The 14685-nt window shown below is 37.7% G+C and overlaps 1 protein-coding gene across 1 annotated transcript in view; it reads left to right on the top strand.

The window, feature by feature from the left end:
* st3gal3a (ST3 beta-galactoside alpha-2,3-sialyltransferase 3a) overlaps nucleotides 1-11443 on the top strand; it is a 95090-nt gene extending 83647 nt beyond the window's left edge. The window contains 3 exon segments of the mRNA XM_052131062.1: nucleotides 3252-3398; nucleotides 3899-4045; nucleotides 8714-11443. Coding sequence (XP_051987022.1) covers nucleotides 3252-3398; nucleotides 3899-4045; nucleotides 8714-8803 — 384 coding nt within the window. The 3' untranslated portion in view covers nucleotides 8804-11443.
* The last annotated feature ends 3242 nt before the right edge of the window (nucleotides 11444-14685 follow it).

Raw genomic sequence — 14685 nt, 5'->3', positions numbered from 1 at the left:
ATAGGCTACATGATGAGGGAAACCATACAAAACACTTTGAAACCAGCAGACTTTGACTTATGAAATATCAGTACGCTATCCATTAATGCTGCACAATTGATTGAATTAAGATTGAAATCACCATATGGTCTTGCGTTATAACTAAACCTAAAAAGGTTTTGTTTCTGCAATCAGCGCTTCAGTCTGTGCTGTGTGAGCAAGCGGCGCCCTCTAGCGGTCTGGATTCCATTATCCATTATACTATAATACAGAATTTAAAAGGGGGTTTTGTTCTTTTTGGTTAAATTTTTTTCATTTTTGCATGATTTGGTTAACATTTCTGTGGAATTACCCAACATACAGTATGCATAGTGTGAATTATTAATGTTCTGTTACATACAGTACATTCATGTAAAGTGTGAGTTCTGTTGTTTTAAACTGCAAAATCAGAAGTGCAAAAATAGTATAAAATTTTTTTTTTTCATATTAATCATCATGTTATCATACGTAATTATTTTTGTATCTTTTTTTTCTATTTATCTTCTATTGTGGCTCTCTTTAAAATGTTGGCCAGATATGTGTTTAGCAGATCCAATCCATGTTCAATGGAAATTATTGATTGTTAGAAAAATAAATAAGCTTTTGTACCTGTTTGTACATTTATAAACATAATTACAAAATAAGGTAAGTGGCAAAATATTGGTAGCTGCCTGTAGGTTTACATGACGGTTTGCCAAATAAATAAAGGGATATTAAACTTTTCTTTTTTTTTGGAAGTCCTGTTTTAAGTTTCTCCATTACAAAGTATTTACCGGTAGTAATGGAGAGTGTTTTAAAATGTCCCCGTGTGGATGAGAGGGGCAAACATAGCTAAATCAATGCGTAATTAAATGAAAACATATTTGTGTGGACGTGGCCGTAGTACATAACCAAAAGTGTGTACTCTCTCATCACCTGTAAAGTACATTCTTAGCATAGTAGAGCAAATTGGGATACAGCCCTTGTTTAACTTCATTTAGAAATCCTGTCTCTGATCATTCTCTCAAATTCTGTCATGCATGAACTGAGTGAATCAGTTGATTTGGTGTAGTTAGTTGTAAGGGAGCAGGTTGTGATTTTTTGCGTACCTTTACATCATTAAACGAGGGCCATGATCCAGATGGAGCAAATAACTGGGTTGTGCCGCTCCCCATGTGGTTTGTATATTCAATATTTGCACTCATTAAAGCATCTTATTATAACCAGAAAACCACAAGAAACGTTCTGTGTGACAAACCACTTTTTTTTTTTTTTTGTTCCTTTCTTTTATTTTTGCAGTTCTGCAACCTGTAAAGCTTGTCCCACCCATGAAAAGAAAACACAGGCTTCATACAGGGTGTGTAATTATATACGGTGTTCATTTGTGGTACCATGACTTTTAAGAGTGGGATGCCGTTTGATGAATTCCCACCGGAGTTGCTGCCCCAGACTTCCTGAATGTCAACTAAAGTTACGACTTTTACGAGGCACATTTCCCAAGGTGTATGGCTGGGAAAATAGCTAAAAAATCATATTGATATTTTTCAGCCCTTTAACAATAACAATAACATATTTCTTCGACAAATAGGTGTTTCTTCAACTTCAGGTACTTTTAGCACTATAAACTTCTAGAAAGTACAGCTCGATTGGATAAAACTTTCTATAAAAATAAATGGCTCAAAAATGATATTTTCCTTGATTTTTCTTCAACCATCACAAGCATGCTCTTCGCTGACACTTTTATCAACTTGATAACAAGAACACTAACTTTTGAAAAACGCTATAAGTGACAAAAACTTTTTATAATAGATTTTCATAGTTTAAAGTAGAGGCTGACCGATAGGGGATTTTGCAGATAGCGATAACAGCAGATAACAGATTAATCGGCCGATAGTTTTTAAAAATCGATTTATAGAAATGTCTTAGTCTTTCCTTACTATGAAGGGCACAGACATTGAGGCTACAAGAGTCCAAAATGAATAGAGTCCCAAAAACAATTTATAGTGCAACCAAAATACCAATTTTAACCAGAACAATGAAGATTTGGTGCATAAAGCAGATGATTAAGACTTGGCTTCGTTACAATGCTCTATATTATGTATTTACCAAATGAAGCTTTTTATAGCCTATATATTCACCAGCTGAATTTTGTATGTATATATTTCACCAAATGAGGTTTATTGATGAAGATTTAAAGAAATTAGGGAAAAAAGAAAACACTATCGCCAACTATCGGCACCGATTAATCGGTAAAACTAGTATATCGGTCTACCTCCAATTTAAAGTCTGGATCTGGGACAAGGCTAAAACAGGACAATCTTTACATAAAAGGTATTTGAAAGTACTAAAAATAAATGTTCAAGGTCTAGTTAATAGTTACCAAGTCAGTTTTTATGTAACCTTCAAACTGCGATTAAAAAGTTAAAATCTGTTAGTTTTAATAAAAATCAACCTCTGGGACATGAAAGTGCCTGAAGATGAATAAATGTATATATTCAACTTCAGGCACAAACGATTCAACAAATTATAGAATCAGAAGTATGGAATCAATGCATTGACATGTACAGTTTGAACTGATTCAAGGACATTTACATTTATGCATTTGGCAGATGCTTTTATCCAAAGTGACTTACAGTGCACTTATTACAGGGACAATCCCCCGGAGCAACCTGGAGTTAAGTGGCTTGCTCAAGGACACAATGGTGGTGGCTGTGGGGATCGAACCAGCAACCTTCTGATTAACAGTTATGTGCTTTAGCCCACTACGCCACCACCACCACTACTGGGATGGACATGAATAGAATTTATAGACAAAATTATAGACTCTTTTGCTTTTTCCATGTGTGCCTGTATGGTCCTAAATATTGGGTGCAGGTGAAGTGGGTGTCCCACCAGGACAGCAAGAGCTCTGTGTTTGGGCATGCTGTTGGCTCCGGGCCAACTGTAATGACATTTCTGGTGTGCTGGCGTCACCCTCTTTATTCTGAAAATCAAAGTGCGAGGCTATCAAAGTGAGTGGCTTATTTACTCAGCTGAGTGCATTATTCAGCGATCGCGAGTGACTGTTCTGTGTCAGTTTCACTTACAACCTTTCTGCGCTTATAATAGCTCATTCACAGAGCTGCTTCGGCTCATAGTAAAGACCACCAGTAAAGTCACGCAGGTTTAGTCATTTCATTTGTTTCATGTGTATGTATTGTGATGTACAATATATCCTGTTCTTGACGTCCACACTTTCTCTCTGTCTCTTGCAGCGGACTACAGAGGGCTTCTGGAAGTCTGTGGCGCTTGGAATTCCTAGAGAACCTGTGGACATGCGTATCCTCAATCCGTATTTCATTCAAGAAGCAGCCTTCAGATTAATCGGCCTTCCACACAACAACGGCCTCATGGGCAGAGGGGTGAGGAGCATAACGTACTCTGACTCACATCTTTGAGCCTGATCCAGAGTCTGTTTGAGCATGAAAACACAGTAGTTTAAGGTGGTGTGAGCCACAGGACTCTAGTTTATATGTGCTTCCTGTATTATCAGCATACAGGCAGAGTGTCTGGAGCAGGATTAGCCAAGAAAGTGTCTCTCTGTGCAGATAAAACAATGAGACTCCAAACACGCTGATCAGACAGTGACATGCTGATAAACACGCACAGACACACATCTCTCTCTGATATAGTCAGTCACATGGGGACATTATCTGAACTGAAGTGTTTGAACAAAGCACTCAACAGTAGCCTGAGTGTGGTTACTGCACAACAGATTTCACCCCCTGTATTTCACCATTTCTATTCTTGAGTCCATTTTCATAAAGTATATATATTTACTGAAATTCTCAAGTGATACTATTGAGTACAGCACTTTATAAATATACTTCAGAGAATTTAAAGTGTTTTTTGTTGTCTTCAGAATATTCCAACATTGGGGGCCGTTGCGATCACGATGGCCCTTCATAACTGTGATGAGGTGGCAGTGGCTGGGTTTGGATATGACTTGAATTCGCCTAATGCTCCTGTGCACTATTATGAGACACTCAAGATGTCTGCTATCAAAGAGGTAACAGCACCACACTGACTTGACCTTCCAGACTCAGTGTCTACTGCATACACAGGCAGCTACTTTATGAACACTGGTTCACACTGCCCCAACTTCCTTCATTTTGTTAAATGAAGATCACATTAAAATGGACTTGGAACATTTTTACCAGGCCTTTATTATTTATGTTTGGTACTTTTCAAATGCCTTATATGAATAGATTTGATCTTTTAGCCTTGTGCCAGACCCAGACTTTCAATAATAAACAATGAAAATACTTGTTAAGTATACAAATTATTACGTGTTTAAAACTATAATAACCTTAACAAATAGTGAAATAAACATATACCATCTCAATTCATATAGTGTGAAAATAATCTCTTTAAATTTTTCCTCAATTACGACTGTCCCACCGTTGTGGCGTCATTTCAACCACACCAAACAATTTTGTCCCCTAATAAGGTTTTTTTTTGTTTTCAAAAGTTAGTGTACTTGTCAAACAAGTGAACAAAAGTGATGTCTGAAGAAAACAAGAATCAAGGTAAATATTGCTGGCGAGCAGTGTTGTGTATGTTACTTAAAAATAGTAATCCACTACAAATGACTAATTATTTATCTAAAATTGTAATTATAGTACTTAACTAATTACTTTGTTTTAAAAGTAATCACGGTACTAATTATTTTACTTTCAAGTTACTTTCTAAAAGACTTTTCTGCTCAACAAATTCAAAATTATGTCTATATTTCTTGTTCATTGTTACACACAAGTCATACATTCAGCACATCATATTTCTCCTTCACAGTGACTCGTTACGGGGCCATAATTCATGTACTCTACATAAATAATAGCATAACTCTAATGTATTTAAAAGTAATTACATTAATTTAAAGTTAACTGTAATCTGATTACAAGAATTTAAAATGTAATGCATTACGCTACTTTTTTGACTAAAAAGAATTTAGATTATAGAAACTATTTGTAAATGGAATAAACCCAACACTGCTTGTTAGCAGAATATTTTTATCGGGCATCATTTCAAATCAAGATACATTTTTCCAAATAACGTAAAAAGTGTGAAGATATTAATAAATAAGTATGTACGCCATGAAATTAGCCTTAGCAAGAAAAATGCATTTTGTCATTTCATTTCAAAAAGGTTAAAAATGTTGTTTCCGCGGGCCTGGGTAGCTCAGCGAGTACTGACGCTGACAACCACTCCTGCAGTCATGAGTTCAAATCCAGGATGTGACTCCAGCCAGGTCTCCTAAGCAACCAAATTGGTCTGGTTGCTAGGGAGGGTAACCTCATCGTGGTTGCGACTAGTGGTTCTCGCTCTCAATGGGGCGTGTGGTAAGTTGTGCGTGGATCGCGGAGAGTAGCATGAGCCTCCAAATGCTGTGAGTCTCCACGATGTCGTGCACAACAAGCCACGTGATAAGATGCGCAGATTGACGGTCTCAGAAGCGGAGGCAACTGAGACTTGTCCTCAGCTACCCAGATTGAGGTGAGTAACCGCGCCAGCACGAGGACCTAGTAAGTAGTGGGAATTGGGCATTCCAAAATTGGGAGAAAAAAGGGGATACAATTTTAAATAAAATAAAAAATGTAATTTCCATCAGCATCATTTCCAGCACAGAATTCAGAATTTTAGATGTGCTGGAAATTACACTGTGATTGGAATTTTTATGACTTTAAAAATTACATAAATGACATAAATATCCTGTGATGTATGTACATACACTAATGGACATTGTTGGTAGACAAATTAAATAAACTATTGAGAAACACCTATATAATAATGCATTATATGCCATTCATTATCTGTTTAATATGTTTATATGCCTAGGTGTGTAGCTCAGCACAGCCACTATTTCTTTACATTCAGAAAAGCTGCTTGGGTAAAAAGAATGGACTTTATTAATGTGTCCTCTAGTTTGCTCTCTTGTTGATGATGTTTTGGAATATTCTATTTGATAAGTCACGTCTACAAACAGGTCACATGACCTTGCGGCTGCTGTTTCATGAACAAGCAGAAACCCAAGAGGTCAGAGTATTGAAACGGCACTCAGACCTGTGTGTGTGTGTGTGTGTGTGTGTGTGTGTGCTCTTTTTTTTTGACATCACTTATGTTAGCCAGCAGGTGGTGGCAAAAGATCATTTTTGTGTGTAATACGAGCCAGTTGGTGACGTAAAGTGAATCCGTTTACATAGTACAGCGCTCCGTGATCGCTCGTATTACTAATACATTACCAAAGCTAGGAAATAGCTTTAAACGGACAACTTCAACATTAAGGCTTATCACAGCTGAGAGACACAACAGACTGATTTATTACAGAACTCAAAGTGCTTACCTCTTACTGGATTTTCCACATTGGAGAAAAAGTACTGGTTAAAATGGCGGAGGACATCACGGTTTCTATAGTGATCGACTCCTGCGCACCGGCTACCGCAAAATAGGGAGAAATATCCCCGCTTGTATGCTATTTTTCCACTGAGCAAGCTGATATTCAGAAAGCTGACAGCATCTCTGCTTGGGAGTGGCAACAGGTGATTGCACACACTCCGTCTCTCTCTCTCACTCACTCACACACACACACACACACACACACACACACACATCCATCCATCTATCCTCGTTTATCCAATAATTTGTTAGAAACAGTACAAGCCGTGATACTATTTCTGAAGTGACATTTTTGAATTACTAACGAAGGCTTGGACGCATCATTTGGTTTGAACCAGCAACAGCAGATTCTGATCGGTTGCGTAAGAGACTAGTTCCATGCACAAATGCGTTTTTATGACCGTACATACCGTTTTTCCTAATTTATTTACATTTTCTGTTGTATATAAGCAATATCACACTCGCTACGGCACTTGACCTGCGGCCGAATCACAGCAGTGCTGATGTAGGGTCATATCGCACTCTTGCTCATTTGATATCGCTTTGATTGATTTCTTCTTGTTAATTAACCAACCCAGATGGCAAGGCGACGTTGATACAATGTTGATTTTTCATTTGAATCATCATTTTGGTCGAGATCTAAATTTCAATGTTTAAAGTGTGTTGAACTTACATTGATTTGTAGTTGATGACCACAAGATCATTCTAATTAATGCTTCCTCGTTAGTGAGGAATCACAGGTACACCGTACACAGAAGTCTTGTTTGTTGAACCACATGACACACTCACAAATTCTCTGGCACAATTTCAAACAATGGCGTTGCTTATTTTTTCTCTGTCCTTTTGTTGCACTGCTTTTTTTGTGTGTGATGGATTCTGTTAGTTACACTAATTAAATGCATTCATTAAAAAGTGCTTAAAGTCTTTTAAGCATCTAAAACATTGTTTAATCAAGATTTATTAGGAATGTCTTCATTAACAAAGTTCAAACAGCATTATGGAAGATCCCTCAACGTGCATTGGTTATACATTCTGTGTAAAAGCATATTACCCTGAGTAAGCAAGGAGATGCCATTTTACACATGTACAGTATTGATGATTTCATTCTTTGATTCTGCACTTGCATAGCATCCTTGCATCCTTTCCTCGTGTCTTATGAGGGAGAAGTTTAGAAAAATAAAGAAAAAATAAACATGGAAAAATACCAGAGACCTTTTAAAAAAATCTAGACAAACCGTATGTTGCCGGAATTGTTTGTTCCCACGGACTGCACATTATGAATGTTTTTCTGATCTTCTAACGAGATGAGTTGAATCAAGGGAGACATTCAAAATGTGCAGGACTGAACTAGCATATATGATCAATTTGTCAAAGCATGACACTGCTGGAATATACAAACAAAATTTCCACTTGTGGACAATTCATATTTGTGGCAGGGCCGGGTCTTGATTCCGCACACTAATTAGCCCTCGAGAGGGATAAAGGCCGACCGAAGACGGCAGTGTGAGAGAGAGAGATTTACAGACAGCTGTCCGACACCTGTGTGTGTGTTTGTCTTTTTGGTTAAGTTTCTTATTCAAATATTATTTATATTCTCAAGCCCGTTCTCGCCGCCTCCTTTCCCTTTAATCCTTTTACACTGGTGCCGAAACCTGGGACCGCCCTCCGCCCTGCCACAATATTATTATTCTGTTCCATGAATTTTGGTCATACAGTTTTTCTCTTTGATATGTTTGTTTTAGATGCATTAATTCGGCAAATGTGTGTGGGAGGAGTTTGTCCAGTACCTCCAGCTTAGAGGTCTGCAACCCAACGAGAAAACAACGGGTTTCGGGTCGGGTTTAATTTTAAAGCCCGTGCAGACCTCTACTCCAGCTAAAACTTTTTTGTTTGAACTGTTATTACTATTGTGATGAAAATAAATGAAACTGTAGAAACTATGTGAAAGTTGATTTTATTTATATAATTGTTTTTCACCAATTTTCTTAAATCTTTGTTGATATTTCAACAAAAGTGATGTAGAATCCAACATCAAATTCTAACATTGATTCAATGATGTTAACTTTGAAATTTTGTTGCAATGTCAATGTTGATTCAACCAGCCTGATCTCATTAACATACGTAGCCATTTGTACGTTAATATTTGTAACATTAAATATGTTACAAAAATGTAACACGTTTACTTAAGGTAAACATCGCATATACTACGTATTTTGATTGTTTTGTGTCTATTTCTATACGTTCATTGTAATGTTTGTCTTTTTCTTCTCTCACACACACCCAGTCGTGGACACACGACATACCCAAAGAGAAGGAGTTTCTCCGGAAGCTGGTGAAGGGTGGAGTTATTCAGGACCTGACCAATGGGATCTGATGTCACGCCCTCATCATACGGATAACAGGCAGTATTCAACATCCTCCTTTTGTGGACAGTGTAGCAGTCCCTGCGGATGGACACGTTAATGTGAGCCATCACAGGTCATAAAGGAAGAGATGTTTTAGTTTATCACATGGTACCTCTGGAGGAATGGCCTTCCCCCTTATGGTGATGTTACCCATGGCAACCATACCTCAAACACTGGAATGGCCATCCTTTTGTGCCACAGAGCAAGACAAAGACTGAAAGCTTTGATGCCTCCTCCGTTTTTTTTTTTTTTTACTCTACAGCAGAGGTAAAAGCGGTTTCTGATGTGAACTCTTTGAATGTACTTAATATTTATTAGACCGTATTCGAATCACCATCACTAAGATGCTTTATTTTTTTAAGATAGGTAAACTGAAATGCTTTTAAACTGTTCAATCTCAGGCTGTGCGTTACTGCACAACACCACAGAACAAATGATTGTCAGCGTTGATTTCCTGCTGCTCTTCTGATCAAAACTGTGCCATTTATCCAATCAACATTTACTTGCTTCCTGCACCTTGCACATGTGTAAAACTCTCTGTGTGGAGTCTGAACATGATATATACACTGTGTGCCCAATTATTAGGCAAGTGAGTATTCTGATCTTATCATTATTTCCATGCACATTTTCTAACTCTAAACCATATAAACTTGAGTGCTTATTGTATTCAATCATTTTCAAGTGGGATGTTTTTGTGTAATGAAACACCTCATATCAAGGTGTGCATAATTATTAGGCAGCTTCATTACCTCAGATAAAATGGGCCAAAAAAGAGATTTAAATGACACTGAAAAGTCAAATATAGTAAAATTCCTTTCAGACGGATGCAACACTCTTGAAATAGCTAAACTATTGAGGCGTGACCACCAGACAATCAAACGTTTTGTTGTGAATAATCAACTGGGGAGCAAAAGAAGCATGGAGAAGAGAAGGCGCAAATTAACTGCAAAAGAATTGAGATGAATTAAACGTGAAGCTACCAGGAACACATTATCCTCCAATGCTACCATATTCCAGAACTGCAACCTACCTGGAGTGTCCAGAAGTACAAGGTGCCAAGTGGTCAGAGACATGGCCACGGTCAAGAAGGCTGAAACACGACCACCACTGAATATATTCATGAGTTGAACCATCACGATTGGGCAAAGAATTACATTAAGACAGATTTTTCAAAGGTTTTATGGACAGATGAAATGAGAGTGACTCTTGATGGACCAGATGGATGGGCCCATGGCTGGATCACTAATGGGCACAGGGCACCACTTTGAGTCAGGTGCCAGCAAGGTGGAGGAGGGGGTACTGGTATGGGCAGCTATCACTTAGGATGAGGTAGTTGGACCTTTTCAAGTTGAAGATGGACTGAAACTCAACTCTCAAACCTACTGCCAGTTTCTGGAAAGTACTTCCTTCAAGCAGTGGTACAGGAAGAAGTCCTCAGCATTCAAGAAGGCCATGATCTTTATGCAGGACAATGCTCCATCACATGCATCCAAGTACTCCACTGCTTGGCTAGCCAGCATGAGCCGCAAAGATGCCGAAGTAATGACTTGGCCCCCTTACTCACCTGACTTAAATCCTCAAATGTGACATTTACAGTGAGGGACATTTACACCCCTTTGAACAGCATTCAGGCCAGAGTTGATCATGAACAGATGAAACTGACAGACTCCATGGATGGGGTTGGGAGAAATACTTTTTGTAATTTAGTTGCCTAATAATTGGGCACACACACATATATATATATATATCCCCTGAGAAAGACAAAACTCACTTTTTCTTTGTTAAACTTTCAGGTTTGAGGCTCAATAACATTTTGAATTGACTAAGAACATTGTGTTTGTTCAACAATATAATTAAACCAGAGGAATACAGTTTGCCTAATAAATGTGCACACAGTGTAGGAGACCAGGTCCATTAAATTATTATCGAGATTTATAAATGATTGAGTCCAAAATGAGGTTTTCATCTTGGTTGTAGACTGATGCATTTGAAAAAGGGGCTGTTCATATAGAACACATTTTTGTTTTGACATCTTGACAGCTTTCATGTGTCTTGGCATGTTCTCTACCAGTCTTTCACATTGCTGTTGGATGACTTTATGCCACTCCTGGTGGAAAATCTTGCAGAAGCACCCCCAGATCATCACCGATCCTCCACCTGGTCGTCTAATGGTTAGACGGAGACCTGGAGAGGCCTTCAAGCCACAGTGTTGCGCACCCACTGTGAAATTTGGTGGAGCATCGGCGATGATTTGGGAGTGCTTCAGCCAGTTTTTCCACCAAGAGTGGCATAAAGTCATCCAACAGCAATGTGAAAGACTGTTAGAGATCTTGTCAAGACACATGAAAGCTGTGATTGAAAATCAAGGTCATCCCACCAAATATTGATTTCTGAACTCTTCCCAAGTTAGAAGAGTAGTATTGTGTTCTTGAAAAATGAATATGGACATTATTCGAGGTCAGAAAATGCTGCATCTTTTTTGTTATTTTGCAAATAAATGCTGTAAATGACAATATTTTTATTTGGAATAAAGGAGAAATGTTGTCAGTACTTTATAGAAAAAACTAAAATGTTAATTTTACTCAAACACATACTGATAAATAGTAAACCCAGAGAAACTGATCTTTTTGCAGTGGTCTCTTAATTCTTTCCAGAGCTGTATATTACTGTTCCATAATAATACTATGAAATGCAATAAACATAATCTAATATTCAATGTAATAAAATAATAATAATACAAAATAAAACAAAGAATATATAACAATACAATATATATAATACATAATAAAAATATGCAGTATAATATAATTATATTATTTTATTAATTTATAAATTATTACTAAATATAATATTCAGGTGTGCTGGTATCCAAAACAGAAAAGTGGACCCCATGTCATTCTAAACGGTGTAATATTTGTTTATAAAGTCTTAAAGGAAATTATATTGTATTTCTTTCAGGTCGATGTGAATAGATGACTTCATAAATGTGAGATTTATGACATTTTATGATTGTATGACAATTAATTGCCAGCCATAATTTTATAATCCTGCCTGCCTTTTTTATATATAGTGATATTTTTTTGTGATTTAATGAGCTAGAGCTATTTAGAATAAGAAAAAAGCTATAAGTAGATTCATAAAATAAATTTAATGAAAAGAAAATTAGCTTTTTAACGATTTCTAAAAAGTTTCTAAACTAGTGGGCTTGTCAGTCTTGCCGCTATAATGCCTGCATATATTACAATTTATTTTACACAATATTTTCTCAAAATTATCTTTAATAAACAATTTAGCAATATCCATCCATCTACAGTACAAGGCCAGAAAGGTAACTATCACCAATCAATCTGCCATTTGTGCACATTTATTGGCCAATAGCAACAAATTGAAAATGTCAGATTTATTGGCCTGGTCAATATAATCACCAGTCTAATATATATTAGTGATTTATTATGTTTATTCTCCTGTCAGCATTCAAACTCCCACCTGATCAACCTACCATATTCAGTTGGATGTTTACGTGGTGGAAGCAAACACTTTGGCTGTTTGACTGATGAGTCACTGGCATGCTGAGGGGATTTTCTGGACCCTTGTGCCAAAAGGTTAATGTGAAGTATCAGGAATTTTTGAAGGATCCTTTTTAAAGGCTGGGAGTCAGGCAGCATTCCTGGAAATCCTTGTGTTTGGTTTCCGAGATCAGTACCTCTCCTGTCAACCATCCAGACGACCTGAGAACACAATTTCACCACTTTCCATTTTCATGATATCTTTCATTCTAGGGTGCCCAGCCTCTTTCAGAATCATGGAGATTATAGTTATTCACGTGAGATACAGTACATCAGCTGTAGGTCTGAAGGTTAATGATATCTTTTCGACTGTGTGTTTACTGTGAATGCCTTGGTCCAACTTTTCCTCTGGAAGTTGTCGTTCCAGTTAAATCATCTTAACATCCTTAAAACTAGATACATTCAACCCGTTCTCATGACCAGTAATCAGGCCTGGACTGGGAAGAGAAATCGGCCTGTGATTTAATATGGAAACTGGCCCAACTGTTGGGGGGGTTCACTGGCCTTTTCTGCATATCACGTCGCCGTTTTGCGGTCCGTTCTGCATAACACGCTGGCTCATTGTTGCTTATCGCGGCCCGTTTCGCAGCCAAACCACCGGCCCGCTCGGTTCTCCTGATGGACATTCCACCCCTGATCGGACCAAAAGTGCGTCGGCCACTGGGAAAATGCACGGTATGCCAGATTACCAGTCCAGCCCTGCTGGTAATTAGTATGAGATAACGAAATTGTAAGTTGGCTTGTACAAAAATCCACAACTTTTTTTTTTCCATAGAGAAAAATAAAAAACATTGACATTTTTTTAGGATTTGTTTTAACCTTAAACTTAACCTAACCATAAAGTGTAACCCTTCCTCAAACCCTACACCTAACCACAATTTTAAAAAGAAGATAACTTGTGTACCGCAGAATAAAGAAAACATCGATATACAGTGGCAAGAAAAAGTATGTGAACCCCTTGGAATTACTCACAATTTTGTATATTTGTCTTAACATCTGGTTTGATCTTCATCTATGTTGCAATAATGAACAAAGACAAACATTCAGTGTAGATTGGAAAAAGTATGTGAACCCCTAGACTAATGACTAATGTCTCCATGCCAAAAAAAGAGATTTCAGAAGAATTGTTGCTTTGCATAAAGCTGGAAATAATTACCAAGTTATTTTGAAGAGCTTAAATATTAATCTGTCCACAGTTAGACAAATTGTCTATAAATGGAGACGATTTAGTACTATGGGTACTCTCATTAGAAGTGGTCGTCCAGCCAAGATGACTCAAAGGACACACCACAGAATTCTCAATGAGGTAACGAAGAACTCTAGAGTGACAGATAAAGACATGAAGGAATCATCGGAACTGGTTAACATCTCTGTTCATGAGTCTACTATACGGAAAACATTAAACAGTTATTGTGTCCATGGCAGGACACTACGAAGGAAGTTGCTGCTTTCCAACAAAAACATTGTTGCATGCCTGAAGTTTTCCAAAGACCACCTTGACACTCCACAACACTACTGGTAAAATGTTTTTTGGACTGATGAAATTAAGGTTGAATTGTTTAGAAAGAACACGCAGCACTACTTATGGTGTAAAAAGGGCACCGAATACCAACATGAGAAAACATCATCCCAATGGTGAGGTACGGTGGAGGGAGCATCATGATTTGGGCTGCTTTGCTGCTTCAGTGACTGGACCGCTTGTAATAATCATGGGAAAAATGTATTCCCAAGTTTATCAAGATATCCTACAGGATAATGTCAGGGTGTCTGTGTACCAGCTGAAACTCAGTAGAAGTAGGGTGATGCAGTAGGACAATGACCCTAAACATAGATGTAAATCCATTACAGAATGGCTTAAAAAAATCCAACTTTTGGAGTGTCCCAGTCAGAGCCCAGACATTAACCCAATAGAGATGCTGTGGAATGACCTCAAGAGAGCCGTTCACACCAGACATCCTAAGAATATGGCTGAGCTGAAGCAGTTCTGAAAAGAAGAATGGTCCAAAACTGTGCGGGTCTAATCCGCATCTACCGGAAATGCTTCGTTGGGGTTATTGCTGCCGAAGGAGGAAAGACATGTTATTAAATGTAAGGGTTCACGTAGATTTTCCACAGCACTGTGAATTTTTAATGGGAAGTGTTCTATAAAGACATGAAAGATTATAATTGTTTGTGTGTTGTTAGCTTAAGCACTTTGTGTTAGTCTGTACTTGTGACTTTGATGAAGATGAGATCACATTTTATGACCAATTAATGCAGAAAACCAGTATTTGTTTTATTTGTTT

The sequence above is a fragment of the Xyrauchen texanus genome, chromosome 7 (assembly GCF_025860055.1).
Source record: "Xyrauchen texanus isolate HMW12.3.18 chromosome 7, RBS_HiC_50CHRs, whole genome shotgun sequence".
NCBI classification, from domain to species: Eukaryota; Metazoa; Chordata; class Actinopteri; order Cypriniformes; family Catostomidae; genus Xyrauchen; species Xyrauchen texanus.
This window is presented reverse-complemented; position numbering and strand designations above follow the sequence as displayed.